Source organism: Felis catus, chromosome A1 (genome assembly GCF_018350175.1).
Source record: "Felis catus isolate Fca126 chromosome A1, F.catus_Fca126_mat1.0, whole genome shotgun sequence".
Lineage (NCBI taxonomy): Eukaryota > Metazoa > Chordata > Mammalia > Carnivora > Felidae > Felis > Felis catus.
Genome location: NC_058368.1, coordinates 236,835,046 through 236,854,888, shown reverse-complemented (window position 1 = coordinate 236,854,888; position 19,843 = coordinate 236,835,046). Strand labels below are relative to the sequence as shown.

Sequence of the window (19,843 nt, the reverse complement as noted above, 5' to 3'; positions counted from 1 at the left end):
GGGGCACAGCAGGAGACACGTGCACAGGTGGCCACACCGGCTGGTGGGGGAAGGGCAGGAAGTGCCCTGCTTCCTCCGGTAAGGCGGATTTGGGTTTCAGGGGGGAGGTAGTGAGGTTTGAGGACGGGGTTTCTCCTCAGCCGGTTGGCTTGATGATGAAAGAAAGCCGGTCACTTGGACGCAGGGCCCGAGTTTCAGGGACCCAACCACAACTGAACGCCTGTTGTTGGTGGCTCAAGGCACGCCATGGCCACGCGCTGTGCCGGCACAAGGCGGGAGGGGTGGTGACCAGCGGATGCTTCCTTCTCTGTGCGGGGACAGAGCTCTCCATGCAGGGACAGGTAGGTGCGCCCAGACACAGGGCTCCTCCGACCGACCTCGCGGGCCGTTGTCCTCCCTGGCTGCTGCAGGACGTGGACGAGGGACTGTCCTGTCTTTCTCGGAACGCATGGAGCCAGGTTCACCGGTGGAGGCAGACCGAGCTCACTCCCGAGTGACGGTGCCGAGGGCCGCTGACACAGCGTCCCGGCTGACACGGAGAACGCTGCACGGCAGGTGACGATCAAGGGCGTGCTGCGTGCACACGTGCCGGAGTTGGAAAGACCGCCGTCTGCCTAGAAGCGCCGTTTCCCCCCGTGATAGTCAACTACTCCTTCACCATCAGGCAGGAGTCTCCTGATACGACGCAGGATTGGCTGCCCTCGGCAGAGCTGCCGTGGCTGTCTTCCCTCCCTCATGATGAAACTATCACCTCGGCCTTCATGTCCTGGCCCGAATTGCTGATGCCAAGGGGAGGCTTACGAGTACCTTCCTTCATCTGTATTGATAATCATCATGGCAACCGCCCCGTCTGAAGCATTCCCTCCTTACGTGGGTGTCATTCCAGATTTCTGTTTAATTTAACATTTCATACATCATAAGACGTCCAGCAAACGCTCCACCGTTGTGTCAAAAGGGATGCGACTCTGTGTTCTGGCCATGGGTGGAAAAGCCGCTGAATCTGACCCACGAGGCTGGGTTAATGGGCCACGTTTCACGAACAGCTGGAGGTTGCCGCACCATCAAATCCTTTGAAGGTAATCGAATCAGAACCCTGACAGTCACGTACTTCTGTGATTCTTCAGATTCATGGTTAGACACAAAACGCTGTGTTCCAGCAAAATCTTATCTGGAAGCAGAACGTCAGAGGAGGGAAGCAGAGCTTTCTGCCTAGCGGACAAGGACACAGGGCCCCGAGCGCCCACATGCCGGCCTCCTCTTACTGTCCCCGGTGCTCCAGAGCAAACTCCCCAGGAACAAGGTGGCGGGAGGCCGGCCCGGTCCTCAGCTGCGCACAGTGGTGCCCGGAGGGCTGGATAGGGCCCTCCTGGCTCCCTCCCACCAGGACTTCAGCAGGTGCACACAGTCACCTCTGCCGTCACGATCTAGTCCGGCAGCTCTGACCCAAATCCTCTCTTGATATTCCAAGCAGGGACACACCTGCTCTGTCCCAACCTGCTCAGACACCGGTGACACCTCCTCATGGCCCAGGGACGAAGCCCACACTCTCTGCTCCAGGCTGTCGTCCGTTCTGCTCCCCTCGGCATCCCTGAGGACGGCCCCGCAGTGGGCTCCCCAACATGCATCCGGGCCCCCCTCGTGTCAATGCCAGTGCAGGGACACCCTCTGCTCATATTCTTGACCTCTCCCGGTCCAAGTCAGCTCTCAAAGTCTGGTTCAAGCGACAGGCCATCCTGCCTTCTCCTCAGTTGATCGACTGAACGGCTTCCTCCTTCGATCCCTAAAATCGGGGCCCCTCGCACAACGTTTTCAAAAATCGGGGCCTAAATCTGCTTCTCACCCCCCTTCCGCCTTGTGCCGGCACAGTGCGTGGCCGTGGCATGCCTTGAGCCACAAACAACAGGTTGTGGTTGGCTCCCTGAAACTCGTGACAGCTGTCCATAGAATGTGAAGATTTTTTTTTAATTTTGTTGATGTTTTAATTTATTTTTGAGACAGAGAGAGACAGAGCGTGAGCAGGGGAGGGGCAGAGAGAGGAGGAGACACAGAATCGGAAGCAGGCTCCAGGCTCTGTGCTGACAGCTCGACGCGGGGCTCGAACCCACGGACTGTGAGATCAAGACCTGAGCGGAAGTCAGACGCTTAAGCAACTGAGCCACCCAGGCGCCCCGAGAATTTTTAATGAGGCATTGTTACGGGTTGGATTGTGCCCGCCCCAAGATTCACACACCACAGTCCTAACGCTGGTTGTCTCAGAACGTGACCCGATATGGAAACAGGGTCGTTGCGGATGTAATTATTAAGATGAGGTCCTACCTGGGCCTTGATCGGGTCTAACAGTGTCCTTGTAAAAGAAGCAGGGGGTGGGGGCGCGGAGGGGATGGGGGGATGGGGGGGTGGGTGGAGATTGGGGCACAGACTCCCTCACAAGGAGAAGGCGGTGTGAAAGTGGAGGCAGAGATTGCGGTGATGTGTTCACAAGCCAAGGAACATAAATAAGGGTCTCCCAGAAACCCCCGGAAGGTGGGAGAGGAAGCCTGTGGCAGAATCCCCCTCTGTCTCCACAGGAAGCCCCCCTGCCTCCTGCTGACACCTCCGTCCTGGGCTTCTAACCCCCAGACCTGGGGGACAAGAAGTTTCTGTCCTTTCCCAGTACACCGCATCATCAATGGGCTGGCTGAAAGGTCACAGGGACACCAGGGAGCTTCCTCAGCGGGAGCCGCAGGGAGCAGCAGCCCCGGGCCCCAGGGAACGAAACAGGAAAACTTCGAGGGCCTCCCCGAGGCAGAGAGGCTGCTGGGAAACACGCTGGTCTGGCTCTGGGTGCTCGCAGCCCCCCAGACCGTTCACACCTGCTGCTCCCAGGTGAAGTGGCACTCTGGGCGGGGCTGAGGTCACAGCAGCCCGTGATGGAGGGGTGGCAAGGCAGGCCGCGCCCTGCAGCTCCCCCCAGGCCGCACACCCCCTGCTGGCGGAGTCTACACGGAGGCGAGGCCTGCAGGGGCCCGGCTTCACACAGTGGAGGCGGAAGGGGGGGCTGAGGCTGGCATAGCCCTCCTCACTCGCACTTCCGCCGTCGGTCTGCGGTAGGTGCTCGAACGCGGTTCGTCCGACTGTCTAACTTCCCTCAGACACGTATTTTGGATTTTTATTTAGACCACTGTCTGCTTTGTCTTTGCTTCACTCACAGCTCGTTGTTCAGAGTAGCCCAGCACAAATGTTTGCTAAGGGGATGCAGGGGGGAATACAGAGGGCAAAAAGAAGCGCAGGAGGGCGGGAGGGGGGTCCGGCGGCCCGGGCAGCCGATGCTGGTGCTCGCCCCCCTCCCCCCCACCCCCTGCACCATGAGGTGGCCCAGGGAGGGGGGCAGCAGGGGCTCCTGCGGGATTTGGAAGGGGACGGTGGGAGGCAGGGGCCCATCAAGGGATCCACAAGTCTGTCTGCCCGCGGCCCAGCATGCAGACGGCTGAACTGCGTGACGAGGTTCTAATTCCGGATTTATTACACACTTGCCGAGTGACCTCAGACAAACCACTTAACTCAACCCTGGAGATAATGTCGCGCGGTCTTCAGCTTGTAAAATGATCACCGATGTTCTCCCACCGCCTCACCGCCATAGTGATAATGCATTTGCTGGCAGTGAGGCACGGCCGCTGATGGGACAGGGTCCCACTCCGAGTGTCCGCTTTCTCAGTGACTCTTTCTCGGCGAAAGCCTGACCTGCCGACACCAGGCCGCAGCCGGGGGACACGGGCGGACTGCATCATGGCCTCCGCTATTGTAGATTTCCTCTTTTCTGAAACCTGGGAAACGGGTCCTCACTGACCCCTCTGAAACTTTCCCGCCCCAAATGGCATGGAGGGGGTGACGGTGCATCTGGTCATGGAACGGGGAGGCAGCTGTCTCCTCGCACGGGGTTATCCGCCCCCCCCCCCCACCTCAGCCCTGCACTTGCTGCCTGCCTGGGATACAATGCAGAGAAGCAGGAGAAGTCTCGTGGGGCTCAGGATAAAAGTCAGTTTCCCAAAAGTGTTTACTGCAGATCTGAGTCTCTTCCTGACTGGACAGTTTACAAACCGTGCAAATTTGAAAGGCCTTTTAGAGTTGAACGGTCTCAGGGCGGCCAAATCTAATCTTTGATAATAACCAACACTAAAGAGTATTACAGTACGGAGCATGATACCCCACTCACCCCTTCCTATTTGCGTTTTGGTTTTAATGAAGGCAACCTCATTTTCTTTAACTTGGAAGAGGGGGAATATTTAGGGCTTCTCACGAGATCTTTGTCCCCAGACTGAAGGCCGTGTCCCTGTGTCAGAAATGAACGGAGCTTTAGCTAATGAACCCTTGTGCCGTTTGGGCTGAAGGGGGGGAAGGTGGCCCTGGATGGTGTTGCGGGCTGAGTTGTGTCTCCCCTAAAATGCACAAGTTGGGGACCTTACCCTCAATGCATCGAAATGTGACCGTATTTGGACATTATACCTTTAAAGATGTGATTCGGTTAAAATGAGGCCAGTAGGGTGGCCTGGGATCTAATCTGACTGGTGCCCTTACAAGGAGGAAGTTGGCGCACTGAGACATCAGCGGTGTGGGCACAGAGGAGAGGCCATGTGAGGACACAGACAGAAGGGGGTGTCTGCACAGCAAAGAGAGAGGCCTCCGGAGAAACCAAACCTGTGACATCTCAATCATGGACTCCCAGCCTCCAGCGCTGTGAGAAGATAAACCTTCCTGGTTGAAGGTGAGTCTGTGGTGTTTTGTTATGATAACTGAGCAGCGTGAAAAGTCGAGCAATATTCTCAAGACCTTTTCTAAGCTTGGTTCTGCCATTGGCTGCATCTGAGAAAGAACAATCTTTGGCCAAAAGGATGTTAGACCTTCCTTCCTTCAAAGAAGTGAAACCTCTGCCCCCCCACCCCCCCACCCCCCCATTCAGCGCATGGGGCTCCTCTGTCCTGGGGGCTTTGGGTCAGTGCACTGAAGGTCCCATATTAAAATGTAAATATTCTCTGTGCAAAAGACTGAGTTCACCTATCACTGTCAGTTAACAAGCACTCTAGGTCCAATTAGGAGCTATGATTAGCCTGCCAATCACTCAGCTTACTCCCAGGACTGGGCCACAAGCCATGTGGGTTTTCACTGGAGGGTGGGGGGCAGGGAAGATGGGTCTTGGCAGCTTTCATCAGCGCGAGGCCTTCAGGAGCTGGGGGGCACGGGAAGGAAGGGCACCTACAGGGATTCAGAAGTTAGAGAAAAGACACTTCCTGACTCTGGGGTTTTGCCCAGATCGGCCTCCTTCTTGGTCGCGGGGGTGTCGCGTCCTCTGGGTCAAAGTGTCTTCTGGAAATGTGTCGGGGAGAAGAGCCACCAAGCCATCACCACCTTCCACATTGACACACACTTGAAGGTGGTACAACACTGGGGGCCAGAAAGGCCTGAAGCCTCATGATCCTTCTTGTTTCTCTTGCACGGGAGAGGAGGGACGGACCCGGCCAAGAATCACAACCTCTGGCTGCTCTGGAGACAGCCTTGGTGTCAGTAAGGTGGAAGGAGACGTCGGAGCGAGAGCATGTCAGGGACCTTCCGTCTAGGGATGTTTTCTCTTTCCTCCCTTAGACCGATTTCATACCTCGGATTTTGTTTTTCTACCAGAACAGTCCTGGAAAATGCTGGTGGATCCCATGAATCTTCTGAACCTCTGAGAAACCTTCTCCTGAACTCCCGGAGCGTCCCCTGTTGGGCATTTTTGTTCCACTGATGTCCCTTAAGGGAACAGATTTTAACCTCTCCACCAGTGACTTCTGGGGCACACGTTTTTCCAAACCCTGAATGCACAACACTTTCCGCCTCGGATGTTGTGTGGGTGGATATTTGTCAACTGATACTTCTAAAAGGTATTTCTAGTAGGTAGGTTTAATCTTTTATAATATAAGTGATTGAGGGCTGATAGGAAGTCATGGGAGGTAGAAGACGGTCTGGTCTAAATTTCAAACAGTTCTTGAAGAGTCAAACATAAAGATGCCATTTACTGTTTTCACCTTTTTCCTTCCCACACATATCACTCCCTTTGAGGGTTTTACTAGCAAATCATCTTTGGATTTGCTTAGATCTGAGAAACGTATTATCATTCCTCAGCTATTATCTCACGTCCTTTCTGGTTCTTACTGTCAGTTGTTATTTGGAAGAATATGCAAAGTAAATTCATAAATAAGTTTAAAAGATGTGTTCACGTACATCTGGTTCTTTTGGAAGAAAGGTACTACCTGTAGCCATCGTTGAATGTGATTAAGTTTATATGATATTTTTTGTAATTTTTTTAATGTTTATTTTTGAGAGACAGAGAGGGACAGAGTGCGAGTGAGGGAGGGGCAGACAGAGAGGGGGACACAGAATCCGAAGCAGGCTCCAGGCTCTGAGCTGTCAGCACAGAGCCCGACGCGGGGCTCAAACTCACGAACCTTGAGATCATGACCTGAGCCAGGGTCGGACGCTTCATCGACTGAGCCACGCAGGAGTCCCAAATTTATATTACAATTTAACCGCTATTGGTTGTTGGGACACCCAACTGCAAAATGCACAGTTATGATACACATCAGGGATACAGGAAAGAAACAAGAAATTAACAATTCTTATCAACGTGTTGTACTTTCTTATAAGCTCATTCTTACTTAGATGGACACTATATTAATACTATTTAATATTTATGTGATAATAGTGCCCGAATCTGCAATTAAAGTAAATTATTTGATTGATGAAATATTAATGAAAATGACAGTGGAATTCAATCCAGCAGATTTCAGGCGTTCTTATTTCCTGGTCTCTCTTCAGTGAGTGGGCGAAACATTTCCTGCTGCCTCCCTCACCCTATCCATTCATTCCTCTGCTGAAATTCCATCACACAGGGACAGACGATTCTGTCCATCACACGGGATAGAGGAGGAGAAGCAGTCTGCTCCTGTAGTCACTTAGCCACAGAAAAACACAGAAATCATGTTAGACTTCCAGCACGTCACCCTCCTCCCTTGGCTGGGATTTCGAACTTGGCATTAGCTGCAAAAATCGTTAGCATTACCGAGAGACGAGTCAACTTGTGAGCCTCCCAGAAAGGGTGGCGTGGCCTAGAGTTCTGGGCTCTTGCTTTTGGAAACCAAGAGGCAAGGAGATTCTTCCATGGTTTAGGAATGAAGGGTTAAGGTCAAAGTCTGGGCCTTGGTACCTTCCATTCCCATGAGGTTTGATGAGCCCAGAAAGGCTTCCTGCTGCTATTGTGGGTGCCTCTGGGACACAGTGGAGCTGGGCGGGAGTTTTGCTGAAGGATGTGCCCTTCATTGCAAATACTAATCATAAAATGAGCCCTCTAATAGACAGCTGTCATCGTGCAGCAGAAAAAAGGAAAGTGTCACTGAAAGCAAAATGCAGGAAGTTTAAAAATAGGCTCAGGTGGCAAGGTAGAGGATGCCAATTTCCAAAAGGATGTGGGCACAGAACAGAATCTGTGCGTGCTCTCCCGGCACCCTTCCGTATCAGAGCTTTTGTGCGAGTAGCACGTTAACAGTTAACAGTTACACACTCAAGGAGTTAAAATATAAACCTTAACACATGACTGCTTTTAAGCTGTAATGTCCTTATAACAGAAGTTCTTATCGGAGGTCTGCACCGCACTTGGCAAACAAGACATTCTACCTTTTAAACAAATAATTCATTAGGTAATTAAATTCAAGTGAGATTACTCTAATTAAATACACACTGCTGTTGAATCATAATTTCTATGTGGTCTAGTTAAAGATGAACAATCTCTTATTCCTGACAAAAAAGAAAGCTTTAAAAGAATTCCCCCGTGGCTGGAGGGATAGATTTACAGGCACTCCACAGAGGTCATTTCAAGAAGGAAGAGACAGCCAGCACAAGGGGGCGGGGGCGTGGGGAGGCGGTCCTCATGCCTGGAGATTCCAGAAATTCGGGCTGTCTGCCTTGGGTCCTGTTAAAAGGCTCCACGGAACCCGACAGGTGCCACAGTGATCTTCCGGGGGGGAGCTAGGATAATTGCACGCGGGCTCCAGCCTCGCCCACTAGGCCCAAGGACCGCAGGACTCGGGCAAAATGAAAAGTCACTTTGCCCCCCACGCCTTGCTCTGTGCGGCTCCCTCTACTGGAATTAGGAACCCAGCACGCGGGCTTGGCGCTCACAGGGGCGCACAAGTCCCCGCTGGCTTTGGTCTGCGCCTCTTGGCTGCCAGGAGCCGACAGTGGGCTGTGTGGCGCCCGCTCTCATTTGTCAGACGCGTGTTTCCGAGTGTTCCCAAGCCAGCAGCTACACCTGTACTGCGAGAATTTACATCGCCTTGCTCCGGGATGGCATTGATTTGGGACGGGTGAAATACAAACACAAACTAATTAAAAACTGCATAATGGAGCCCTACAGGAACACGGTAGAAAAACAAATAAATACAAGTGCAGCTGGCTCCGCGATTGTACCTCTGCCCCCGAGCGACCGTCTGGTGACATCGAATTATAAGCCCTGAAAACCCTCACACCGCTGCTGTTGATCACATTGGAGGCATAATGGAAATGATTTGGTTAATTAAGGGGAGGCTTATAAAATATTTACGTGTGTGCACACGCATGTAATTCACTTCCTCCGACGCTCGGGGATGGCGACATCGCACGCCAGGCCAGGTGACTGCGGGCCCTTCTTCTCCTCCTGCCGCCGGTCCCGGAGCTCCGCGCGCTGGGCCGCTGGTCTCGCTGGTCTCCCGCCGCCACAGTCCGGGACCCGAGCCCCGGCTGCATCCCGGCACCTGCTCTGCGGGCACTGCTGCGAGCTTCAGACCATCCCGGGGCGCCTTCCGGGTGTTTTCTTTCCCGGGTTTTCCTGGAGTCGCCTCCCGCCGGCCCCGCTCTGGTCCCACCGCAGCGCATCCGCAGCGAGGTCCCCAGGCCCTCGCTTTCGGGGCGCTCACAGGTGCCGCTCTTGACCCGGCGCGGGCCTGGCCCTGACGCGGCAGCAGAGAGCAGGCCAGGCCCCCAGGGCACGGGGATCGCCGCAGCCGCCCCGCTCCGGTCCCCGCCTGGCGCCCAAGGGCACCCGGTTACGGCCCTGCGGTCCTGGGCGCTTCTCGGCCGCTGCCTGGGACTGCTTGCCACTCGCCTCGCCGTCGCCGAGCGGGGCGGCTTCCTGGGTCCTGCCGGAGAAAGGTGCAGAGTCTAATGAGGATTTAACAAGACTCATAAATCAGGCGGCGCGCGTCTGGGCGGAAGGCAGGGCCGGTCCGGGGCGCGGGCCAGGTCAGGCCGCCAAGCCCTGCCACCGAGCTGCCGCCCTGCGTGGCCGCCCCGCCATCTGCATCGGAAGGAATGGCCATTTCGAAGGGCAGACCACTGGGCCGCCGCGCCCCCCCTCCCTCCCGCTGCATCCCTGACACTGGGCTAAGGTCGCCCCCATCCCAGGCGCCAAGGGCAGGTCCCCATGATGGCTCCTGGGAGTGGGGCGGTTCCTCAGCGGCTCTCTCCTCTTCTTCAGAGACCTGGGTCCGTGGAGCCGGAAAATCAGTGGAGAATTATTTCGGAAGAAATACAGTTGTAAATGGGGGTGCCGTGTGGTTTGTTCAATCTTATTCTCATGCAAATATAAAGGGGTTGGGTAGGGTAGCAAGCTGAACCTAAGCATTACCGAGGGGCCCAGGGGCCAGGGCGGGAGAAAAACAAAAGATCTTCTCTTTTCGGAACAGTGATAACAATCCCCTCCTATTTAGAAAACAACTCCCCCCTCCCCAACCTAATGACACAGCAAGTGAACTTCCCATCAGGACTTGAAGCCGGTTTAAAAGCCAAGTTATCCAAAATCCTATTTTCATCAATTCTCCTTCCTCCCTCCCCCCAGCACACTTGGGACTCAGGGCCTTTCTCTCTTCCCAGTCCCCAGAGTCCCCTTCCTCCAGAGCCATGCCCTGCACACCCACAGGTGCATCCAGAGGCCCAGGTCCCAGCGGGGAGGTGGCGGGGGGGGGGGGGGGCGCTGAAGGTCTTGGCTTTCCAGCCAGAGGGCCCTGGCCAACTGCCTCTGCCCAGCTCTGTGTGGTCGTGCCCATGACCGGGTCCAACTGCCAAGGGTCTGGGAAAGCGTCTCCTAGTGCTCCCTCGTGGACCAGAGATGGGAGTTGACCAGTTGGGGCTCCCATTAGGCCACGCAGCCACCCCTAGATCTGGCTTTGTACCGCTCCGAGGTCCTGCCTCTGGCTCAGTGTCCAGTATCCTGGGGCCGGCCACGAGGAAGTGGGCGGCTCAGACCCAGCTAGGCCTCCACACCAGCAGTGGGGCCTGCCTGAGCCACCCTTTGCAAGGCAGGCACAGTGGCTGAGGGTCTGGGAAGGTGTCCGCTTGCAAAGGACCCCGCCCGGCCCTCCTATTTGCCAGTGCCTCTGCACCATCAGTGGGATGACCAGGATCCCAGGAAGGCTGGAGCTGAGCCTGAGCAAGTGAGCCAGGACATCCTCTTCTTTGGGGAAAGTTCTGGAATCTTTTTAAGCAGATATTCCAGTCAGGCCCAAGGTCCAGGCTCAGGCACCCTGGGTCTTCTGTTCTCAGCTACCCACCCCCCCCCACCGCCCCCCACTAACTATTTGATGCTGAAAAGGATTAGAGACCTGGCTGAAGAGATGACACTCCCCATGGGGATGCTGAGGCAGGAAGTTCTGGATCCTTCCCTGTCTAGCCTCCTCTCCACTGGGAAGGTTTGGAGGCAGTTTTCTTTTTCTTCTTCCCCTCCCCCTCCTTCTCCTTTTGTCCAGGTTGTTTCCTAGTCTTCCCCTTGCAAATTTTTGGGTAAACTCAGAGAAGGAAGGGAGGGGGTGATCCGGGATCAGGCCCAGTTTCCGCTGGGGTCCAGCCCTGGCCCTGCCTGGGGAATGGTCACAGTCACCACTAGGGCACCTTTCTAGAGCTTCCTGGGGGAAGTCAACAGGCCTCCCTGATGTCTTCCAGAACCAACTATCATTTCATAACCCAAATGGAGGTGATACAGGGAGGGCACAGCAGGCGACAGGGGTCAGGACAAAGTCTGCCGCCCCCCCCCCCCCCAGGTTCTGATGGCTTCAGTACAACTGAAGTGGGCTGCTTGGGGTGGGGGGGAGTGATAAGGAGGCTATCAGTCTGTGTGGCTGAATCCTGACACTCACAAGTGTCTCTGGGCTTACAATTCCACCTGCTCTCCAGGTCACAGAAGAGGGCTTATCTCACCTGTATTTACCTGTCGGCCTGAAATGTGACACTGGAGTTTGCCAAACAAGACAGTAGTGGGGCTGGCCCATCCGTTTGTTTGGGATGCAGGGGAGAGATGTCTGGCAGGCGGAAGTGGTGGGCTGGGGGCGGGAAGAAGCTGCCAGTTAGTGACTTCCGGGATTGGGAGTGGTTAGCGCTCACCTCCAGGGCCCGGGATTCTGTGCCAAAGCAGGAGAGGTGCCCAGGCAGTTGCAGGGAGTTTCTGTAGCCAGCAAGGGCTGGTTAGCTGAGTGGGGTGGGGGGTAAAGGCGGGGTGGGGGGCAAAGGGACAGCACGAACAGAAAGAAAACCCTGACTGAGCAGAGAAATTGAAGCCTGATTATGCAGCTGGTAATTAGTAATTACTATTATGGGCGTTATTGTTGTTAATTATAGGCGGAGGCTCCCCGTGTCTGTCCTCAGGTCCCAAACTGGGTCAGCGGGAGCCTTCCCGATTCTGCAAGAGTCCCTGGGCCTCCATGATGCTGCTGGCAACTGGAACTAGGAGATGGGGGACAGGTCGGGGTCCAGGGTGCCGGCGGCCCAGGTCACCAGCTGCACTCCACTCGGGGCTCCCGAACTGGGCCAGACCAAGGCTCACCCCCAAGTGTTGGGGTGAAATTGCTGTGGGGTCCAGTGTGTCCGTGCGCCACAGCGGGGAGTGCGCACCAGGCTCCGGCTGCTTCATAGGAGACAGGACGAAAAGTGTCCCGGGAACGGAGGCGAGCACCCTGGGCAACTCCCTACGCGGGACGCCAGGACGGAGCCGGCGAGCGTGTGGCAGACGCGGGCTGGCGGACCCGTCCCGTGCACCGGGAGGCCAGGAGGGCCGCGCGCGGACCTGGAGCCATCCCGCAGCGGTTCGCTGCTTGTTCTTCCCCAGGGGCCGAGGATGAAGAGGCCGGGCAGGGGAGGAGGGACGGCCTGTCCCCGGGTTCTCGGCGCCGCCGCCTCGGGCCGGCGCTCTTCCCGCAAGTTTGCTTCCCGCCTGTGCGCACCTAGTGGACGAACGAGCCGCCCCCCCACCCCCCCGGCCACTGGCCACTCTTAGCTTAGCTTCTCCCCTCGCGGGGATGGGGACGAGACTTTTCCCTCCCGCTGCAACGGTGATTCTCCTGCAAAGAAAAGGTCTCCCCACCCCCTGCCCGCCACCACCTTCAAGAACCTGTCACTGTGGATGGCATCTGTTTGTCCCCTTGAACTGGCTTCTCAGCTGCCCTTTCTCAAAGTTTTCACGAACGGAGAAGCCCGCAGAGCTCGGCCGCTTCCCGCTTCTCCAGGTGCAGCGAGGCCGGTCACTGCCGGGCGGGGGCCACGCGGACGCCACACCCGCGTCACGGTGTCACGCCACGCCAGGCTCGGTGGCGCAGCCCGGGCACCGGGGTGCACTTCTGCCCAGGGGTCCGGGGGAGGCCAAGGCAGCGCCGGCCTTGGGGGCGGGGGTGGGGAGGAGAGGGCCGTCCCCCTCCACCCCCCCCCCACCGGCTGTCACCCGCCCAGCCCCGGCCCCGCCGCCCCAACGGCGGAGAATCAGGCGCCGAGACGTCTTCCTGAAAGAGCAGTCACAGCTCGGCTTGGAAAACAGCAGAGCCCAGGGTCCGACAGCTGCGAGCCGGTGTCGACAGGTTGTCGGGCAGCCCGCGGCCGCCGGGCCCGCACCCGCCGCCGGGCCGCTCGCGCGCCCACAGCGGGCGGAGGTGGCCCGGACGGCGCGGAGCACACCACGTGCTCGCCGGGAGGGGCGGGAGCGGCCCGGCTGGGGCGGGCGGGAGGCAGGGAGGGGGCGGGAGGGGAGCCGGGGGCGGGGCCAGCGCTCGAGGGGATGCCAATCAAAGCATCAACTTCAAATTGTGTCTGAAAGCCCAGCCGCCGAGCGGAGGGCGGCCGCCGCAGTCGGCGCGGGATCGCGGAGCCGGGCGCAGCCGGGAGCCGGGCGCCAGCGAGCACCGGGCCGAGAGCAGCCCACCGGCCCCCCGCCTCCGGGCCGGCCCGAGCGCGCCCGGCCGGCCGGCCGGCCGCCGGCTCCCCAGCCACCCCGCCCCCCCCTCCCGCCCCAGCCCCCACCCCCTCCCCCCGGCGCCCGCCCCGACCCCCGCCCCCGCGCCCGCCCCCGCCCCTTTAATACTCGCCCGCCGCCGCCGCCGCCGATCCGCGGACATGTCCTTCCCGCAGCTGGGCTACCCGCAGTACCTGAGCGCCGCGGGGCCCGGCGCCTACGGCGGCGAGCGCCCGGGGGTGCTGGCCGCGGCCGCCGCGGCCGCCGCCGCCGCCTCGTCGGGCCGGCCGGGGGCGGCGGAGCTGGGCGCGGGCGCGGGCGCGGCCGCCGTCACCTCGGTGCTGGGCATGTACGCGGCGGCCGGCCCGTACGCGGGCGCGCCCAACTACAGCGCCTTCCTGCCCTACGCCGCCGACCTCAGCCTCTTCTCGCAGATGGTGAGTGCGCCCGGCCCTGGCCGCGGCCGCCTCCCCCCACCCCCCACCCCCCACCCCTCCCCGCCGGCCCCGGGCGCCCCGGGCGCGGGTGGCCTGGCGGCGCGGCGGGAGCGCGGGCAGGAGCGCGGGCGGAGCCGGCGGGGAGCAGGGGAGGCCCGGCCGGCGGGGCCGAGGCGGCTGGGGAGGGGTGGGGGGGTGGGGGGCCGGCCCGGGGAGGCGGGAGGCCTGGGCCGCGAGCGGGGGGCTCGGCGGGGAGCCGGGAGGCCGGAGGAGCGGAGGCTCCGGGGCGCGCGGCTCGAACCGGAGGCTGGGGGCCAAAATCGCCGGCGCTCTTCCCCCCCCCCGCCCCTACCCCCCACAAGGCTCGGCCGAGGCGGCGGGGCCGGCGGGCGGGCTTCCGGCAGCTCGGCCCCGGGTCCGCAGGACGCCCGGGAGCGGCGGGCGGACCCCGATCGCGCGACCTCTCGGGCTTTGGGGCCGGGCCGGGGAGCCTCGGGTTTCTCCCTGACTGGTGGACCTCCTTGGTTGTGTCCAAGGTGGCCAGGGCGGTGGGGGGGGGGGGGGAGGGGGGACCTGGTGAAGCCTGGTCGACTGGGTCAAAATCGCCCTAACAATGGGGGAGATCCGAGGGGCCGGATGGGGTCTGTTAGCGAAGGGTGTGCAAATTTGAGATGGGGGGGGGGGAATGGTGGAAATAATTTCGGCGTGTGCCACGGTGTTTGCTTGGACTTTCGTGAGTTGCCAAAGTTTTCATTTCTTTTGCACCGAATGAAAAGCACTTTTCTTCCCGCGTTACATAATGGAGGATTAAAGAAAACAGGAGTCCCTGGGCTTAAAATAAATGCTGTCCTCTTAGTCTCGCGTCCCAGTGGGTGTCAGATGGGGGAGGGAGCTGCAAATTTAATTCTCCGCGGGGCATTCGCCATTCTGTCGGTGCAAAGGATCCATTTTCCTTGGTCTGACTGCAAGGTCGCGCTTAAACTTCGGGCTGCTGGTGAATTGCGCGCCCGGCGGGGCGCGGGCGAGGGGGGGGGAGGTCAGGGAGGCCGCCCCCTCTTGCGCTGCTGCGGGCGGAATAACGCAATTTTCAGGCACCCCCCTCGCGTCTCCCCGCTCCCCGAAGAAGAGGCAGGAAATAAATACCGGCCGACTGTACGCGAGAAAAGCGGCGGGTGTGTTTTTCTGTAACTTTTTTCTTGTAGTTTTGAAAAGAAAGGCTATTTCTCTGAAGGCGGCCCCAGCCGCCGTTCAGATCGCTTGCTCTCCAAAAAGATCAGCTCCCATTTTGTTCTGGCGGCTGGGGATGCCAGGGAAGCGCTGAGAGATTTACAAGGTATCCTTTCAAAAAGAACTCCCAGCGGAGAAGAGGCCGGCATGTCGTCCTCGCAGTTAGAACCTAAATGATTAGAAACGTGCAGAGTACATTTTGCAAAGATTAGGTAAAAACGAAATCTGGCCACGGAAACCTTTGCTCTGTGGCATCGGCCACCAAACTAACTAGTCAAAGCAATATTCTGCTCTTTGCAACTTTCTCAGCCCGGAAACCCTCTCTGCTAACGTAGCAAATGGATAATTTTTACGTGGAGAATTGTAATGTTTTTACAGAAATTTTGAATACAGATGTGTGCCATTTGGGAACCTCCCCCACCCCCCTTCGTGTTTGTGCGAGAAAAAGGGATCTGTGTGGTTATGGATCTATTCCTACTGAACTGTGGTGGGAAACGGAGATGCTCGATTTTTTGTTTGTTTTGTTTTTAGTGGGGGAAACCGTATAGAAATCCACCCCCTCCCCCCCAAAAAAGGTGTGGTGTATTTCTTAGTGGTCTCCTGCTGGTTCTCAGAAAGTAAACCTAAATCCAAACTCTTGATTCTAGGCCTAGGTTTCCAAGCCGTTTTGATTGGGGATTTGGAAGTCAAAAGATAAAATTGTGAGCGAATGTCTGTCTGGACAATTTATGGTAATAATGAGGCCTAATGAGGTTGTTAGAAAGATAAAATGTTATTTACCAAAAAACCTGATGGGATAATTTGACTTGCTGTGTTTTACTACCGATGATAAAAAGAATATTGATTGCAAATAAATCACGGCCTCTAAATGCCTGCAAACACTTTGTGCTTGCTCTGGCCACATCAAAGTCCAACTTAGCAGATAAAGTAAGTGAGGAGAGGCCTCCGAAGGCAGTTCCCTCTTCACAGCTGGCAGCTCCTGGCCCTCCAGTTAATATTTTGCCGGTTAAGCCCTCCTTTTGTATTTTAAAAAAAACAAATGGTGTTTTAGTTATTGTTGTTGATGATGGCCGGGATTAAAATTTCAAATTACCTGTCACCACTGCAACCTTTAAGTGTGGGGAGCCATTATATGCAGATTAATTTGGGAGCTAAAAGGAGTGTGCTTTCGTTTTAAATTGCTGGAGGATTTGGACCCAAAGAAAACCCTGGATGGTTTATTTTGCTTGACCCCCTCAGGGTCGAAGGGAGGGGGCTTAGGTTCTTTACATTTGGAGATCTGTTTTATCTGGGTAGTTAAAAGGTTTCCCCTTCTAGTTAGTGTGAGATAAACTTGGAAATTGGCTGCTGGAGTTGTGGGGGGAGGGTGGGGGGGTAACTGAGGGTGGCCTGGGCAAATTCTATGGGACCAAGGCTCCCGCTGTGGCCTTCTGGAGATGCACGGATTCTGGAACTTTTCTTGAGTGACAAAACAAAACAAAACAAAACAAAAACACCTCTTCACCATGGTTGGAAGTTGAGTTTCTAGAGGCGGCTCACGATTTGACCCCTCCCTCCCTCCTAGGGTGGTGTGCTGGGGGGTGGGGGGCTTCCTGTTCTTGACTGGACAAGAGCGGCTGCCCCCCGACTTTCCCAGTTCGGGGGACTCATCGCTCTCTCTCTCTCTCTCTCTCTCCCTCTCCCCCCCCACACCCCTACTGCCCCTCTCCTCCCTCGGTGGGCTATGTGGTTGCAGGGCTCACAGTACGAACTCAAAGACAACCCGGGGGTGCACCCTGCCACCTTCACAGCCCACACGGCGCCCGCGTACTACCCCTACGGCCAGTTCCAGTACGGGGACCCCGGGCGGCCCAAGAACGCCACGCGCGAGAGCACCAGCACGCTCAAGGCCTGGCTGAACGAGCACCGGAAGAACCCGTACCCCACCAAGGGCGAGAAGATCATGCTGGCCATCATCACCAAGATGACCCTCACGCAGGTGTCCACCTGGTTCGCCAACGCGCGCCGGCGCCTCAAGAAGGAGAACAAGGTGACGTGGGGCGCGCGCAGCAAGGACCAGGAGGACGGCGCCCTCTTCGGAAGCGACACCGAGGGCGACCCGGAGAAGGCCGAGGACGACGAGGAGATCGACCTAGAGAGCATTGACATCGACAAAATCGACGAGCACGATGGCGACCAGAGCAACGAGGACGAAGAGGACAAGGCCGAGGCGCCGCGCCCGCCGGCGGCACCTACCGCCCTCGCCCGGGACCAGGGCTCGCCGCTGGCAGCCGCCGACGCGCTCAAGTCCCAGGACTCGCCCCTGGGCCTGGTCAAGGAGGTCCCGGAGCCCGGCAGCACCCGCCTGCTGAGTCCCGGCGCCGCGTCGGGTGGCCTGCAGGGCGCGCCTCACAGCAAGCCCAAGATCTGGTCCCTGGCCGAAACGGCCACCAGCCCCGACGGCGCGCCCAAGGCCTCGCCGCCGCCGCCCGCGGGCCATCCCGGCGCGCACGGGCCCCCCGCGGGCGCGCCGTTGCAGCACCCCGCCTTCCTGCCCAGCCACGGACTGTACACCTGCCACATCGGCAAGTTCTCCAACTGGACCAACGGCGCGTTCCTCACGCAGGGCTCCCTGCTCAACATGCGCTCCTTCCTGGGCGTCGGCGCGCCCCACGCCGCGCCCCACGGCCCGCACCTGCCCGCGCCGCCGCCGCCGCCGCCCGTCCCCGTTGCCGCGGGGGTGCTCCACGGTGACAAGGCCTCCGCTCGAAGCAGCCCCGCGCTTCCAGGTGAGGCGCCCGGCGTGGGGGGTGGGGGGAGGGGTGTCCGCCCCGGGCTCGGAATCCGGACCCCCCCCCCCCCCCGCAAAGCGTGGGGGTGGGGGGAGCGCCGGCCCGGAGGGGGGAGGCGGTGGCGGCCAAACCCCGGGTTGAGCAGTGATCTCTGCCCGGATTCGGGGACCGAGGCCAAGGCCCTCGGGCTCTGTCCGGAGAGCTGCGTTCTGTCTGCAGTCCTTCCCCCGGGGAGGGGTGACCGTTTTTCTTGGAGACCCCATCCTAGTGGCAGAAGGAAGCGGGGTGGGTGGGGAAGAGGCTTGCGCACCTCGGCGGCACTCCCCCCACCCCCCACCCCCGTCTCCTAACGCTGTGCTTCTGCCCCTCCCTCGCAGAGAGAGACCTCGTCCCCAGGCCTGAGTCGCCGGCACAGCAGTTAAAATCCCCCTTCCAGCCCGTGCGCGACAAGTGAGTGCTGTTTGCTGGGACCGCGGGACCGGGGCTGGCGGGGGTGCCGGCGGAGGGCTCGGGGCGGCGGTAGGGTCGCTCAGGCCTCGTAGAGGGGGTGCTGTCCGCCAGCCGCGCGCGCGGGGCGCCCCCTCCACCGGGTTTCTCCCGACGCGGGAGCAGCGGGGCAGGCAGCCACGCCCCCCGGCGCTAGGCCGGCTGCACCGGTGACGCCGGGTCCCAGCGTCCGGCCACTGACACTGCTGTGCTTTCTTGTCTCGTTGTGCTTCGCCCGCAGCTCGCTGGCCCCGCAGGAGGGAACGCCGCGGATCCTAGCAGCCCTCCCGTCCGCCTGATCCAGGGTCGTCTTTTACTTTTGCGGGGGGAGGGGGGAGGAGTTCGGGAGGGAGGGGACGAGGGAGGAATTAGGACAAATATTTCAGACCGGTGTAAAGGACAAATACGGCCACGACGTCACCGACTCCCATCCAACGCTTCCTGCAGAAAGGGGCTCGTCCGCGTCCGAGCTCCAGTCCAGGCAGCCCGGCCTCTGCCCAGGGCCCTGGTGCCTGTCACCAGGCTCCGGATGATTATCCGCTCGGTAAACGCCCCACGTGCTTGTGTCTTTTTTGTTTTTGTTTTTGTTTTTTTCCTTCTTCTTTCTGTATATAGAGTGATTTCAGATTGTAAATAGCGCGTCAGCGAACTTGTCTAAATCATATATTTTTGTCTAATAAACTAAATGAAATGCTGTCCGCTGTTCCCGCTGCTGTGTGTGGCTGGGCGTCCGCAGGAGTGTCGGGAATCCTGGAATGCCGGCAGGGCCCAGGTGCCCCTGGCTTGGGCAGAGAGGCTCCTTGGGGAGTTTCCGCTGGAGGCCGGTGTTTCTCACAGCCCGTTTTGGTTGTCATTGAATTTGTGAATGTTGTCACTCGGGCAGTTTCTTGTTGGTAGTTTTGATTTCCGACCTTTATACGTTTATCCGGGGCATGCCTTTCTCGGGACATCAATGAGTTCGATTTTCAGCAGTTTATAAAACGGTTTCTTAAAGTGGACAACAATGGGAGAAAAAAAAAAATGAAAAGAATTTCCAATTGTGTCCCCAAAGGAGAACTTCAGATTTGAAATCAGTTTATAACTAGTTGTCTCCACAGTGCATCCTGGCGTCGGGTCATTTCGTGGGTAGAGCGAGGACATAATGGAGTATGAAATTTTGGCTTTGAGCGTATTTTTTAGTTACTCGGTTAAATCAAACGTGGAGAGATTGGAAGGCTCTTTTAAACTGTCCGGATGCATGGGCAGAGATGCCGCGCGGGAGTTCTCTGGGCGTGTGGGCCTGCCTGGGGGCTGCGGAGAAAGAGGGGAGGTGGCTTTGGTCTCCCAGGGAAGCCCCCTCGACCCCTGCGCCCTGGGCCGGGCGCGCCGAGAGAGCCCAGGGAAAATAAACCACTGATGTCCGGGTCTGAGCGGTAGCTGGGAGCGATGGTGGGACGAAGCGGGTCGGAGCTGGCCTCCGAGGCGCATGTGGGACCTGGCCCAGGAGCCGGGGGAAATCTCGGGATCAGGACTTCGGGCCTCCGGGCACTTGGGGCGGACCCGCCGTAGCGGCCTGCACTTCAAACGGGGCGCAGACGACTTGATGCAGAATTGGCGAAAACTGGGAACACAAGCGTGAACAAGACCGCGGGTGAGGGCGTGAGCCACAGGGGAACTCGCGCGGGGGGAAG

The 19,843-nt window shown here is 58.5% G+C and overlaps 2 protein-coding genes across 7 annotated transcripts; one reads left to right on the top strand and one right to left on the bottom strand.

The window, feature by feature from the left end:
* Nucleotides 1-6,509: 6,509 nt before the first annotated feature.
* Nucleotides 6,510-13,288, bottom strand: LOC111556665 (translation initiation factor IF-2-like). 6 transcript variants are annotated; one of them, XR_006586539.1, is made up of 4 exons: nucleotides 12,422-13,285; nucleotides 11,623-12,254; nucleotides 10,644-11,357; nucleotides 6,510-9,182 (listed from the first exon to the last, which is right to left on the bottom strand). XR_006586539.1 is itself a non-coding variant. In XM_023239749.2 (3 exons), exons 1-3 carry the CDS (start codon nucleotides 11,942-11,944, stop codon nucleotides 8,605-8,607), a joined length of 777 nt encoding a protein of 258 aa, XP_023095517.2. In that variant the 5' UTR covers nucleotides 11,945-12,254; the 3' UTR covers nucleotides 6,510-8,604. The 6 variants fall into 6 exon arrangements, 1 of the variants encoding a protein (XP_023095517.2); XR_006586552.1 differs by having other exon boundaries at nucleotides 11,236-11,357; nucleotides 12,422-13,281; XM_023239749.2 differs by lacking the exon at nucleotides 12,422-13,285 and having other exon boundaries at nucleotides 11,246-11,357; nucleotides 11,858-12,254.
* A 110-nt stretch (nucleotides 13,289-13,398) lies between these two features.
* On the top strand, nucleotides 13,399-18,869 carry IRX1 (iroquois homeobox 1). The gene is made up of 4 exons (XM_023239744.2): nucleotides 13,399-13,689; nucleotides 16,652-17,684; nucleotides 18,065-18,137; nucleotides 18,415-18,869. The coding sequence occupies exons 1-4, from the start codon at nucleotides 13,414-13,416 to the stop codon at nucleotides 18,470-18,472; spliced, it is 1,440 nt and encodes a 479-aa protein (XP_023095512.1). The 5' UTR covers nucleotides 13,399-13,413; the 3' UTR covers nucleotides 18,473-18,869.
* Nucleotides 18,870-19,843: the final 974 nt, after the last annotated feature.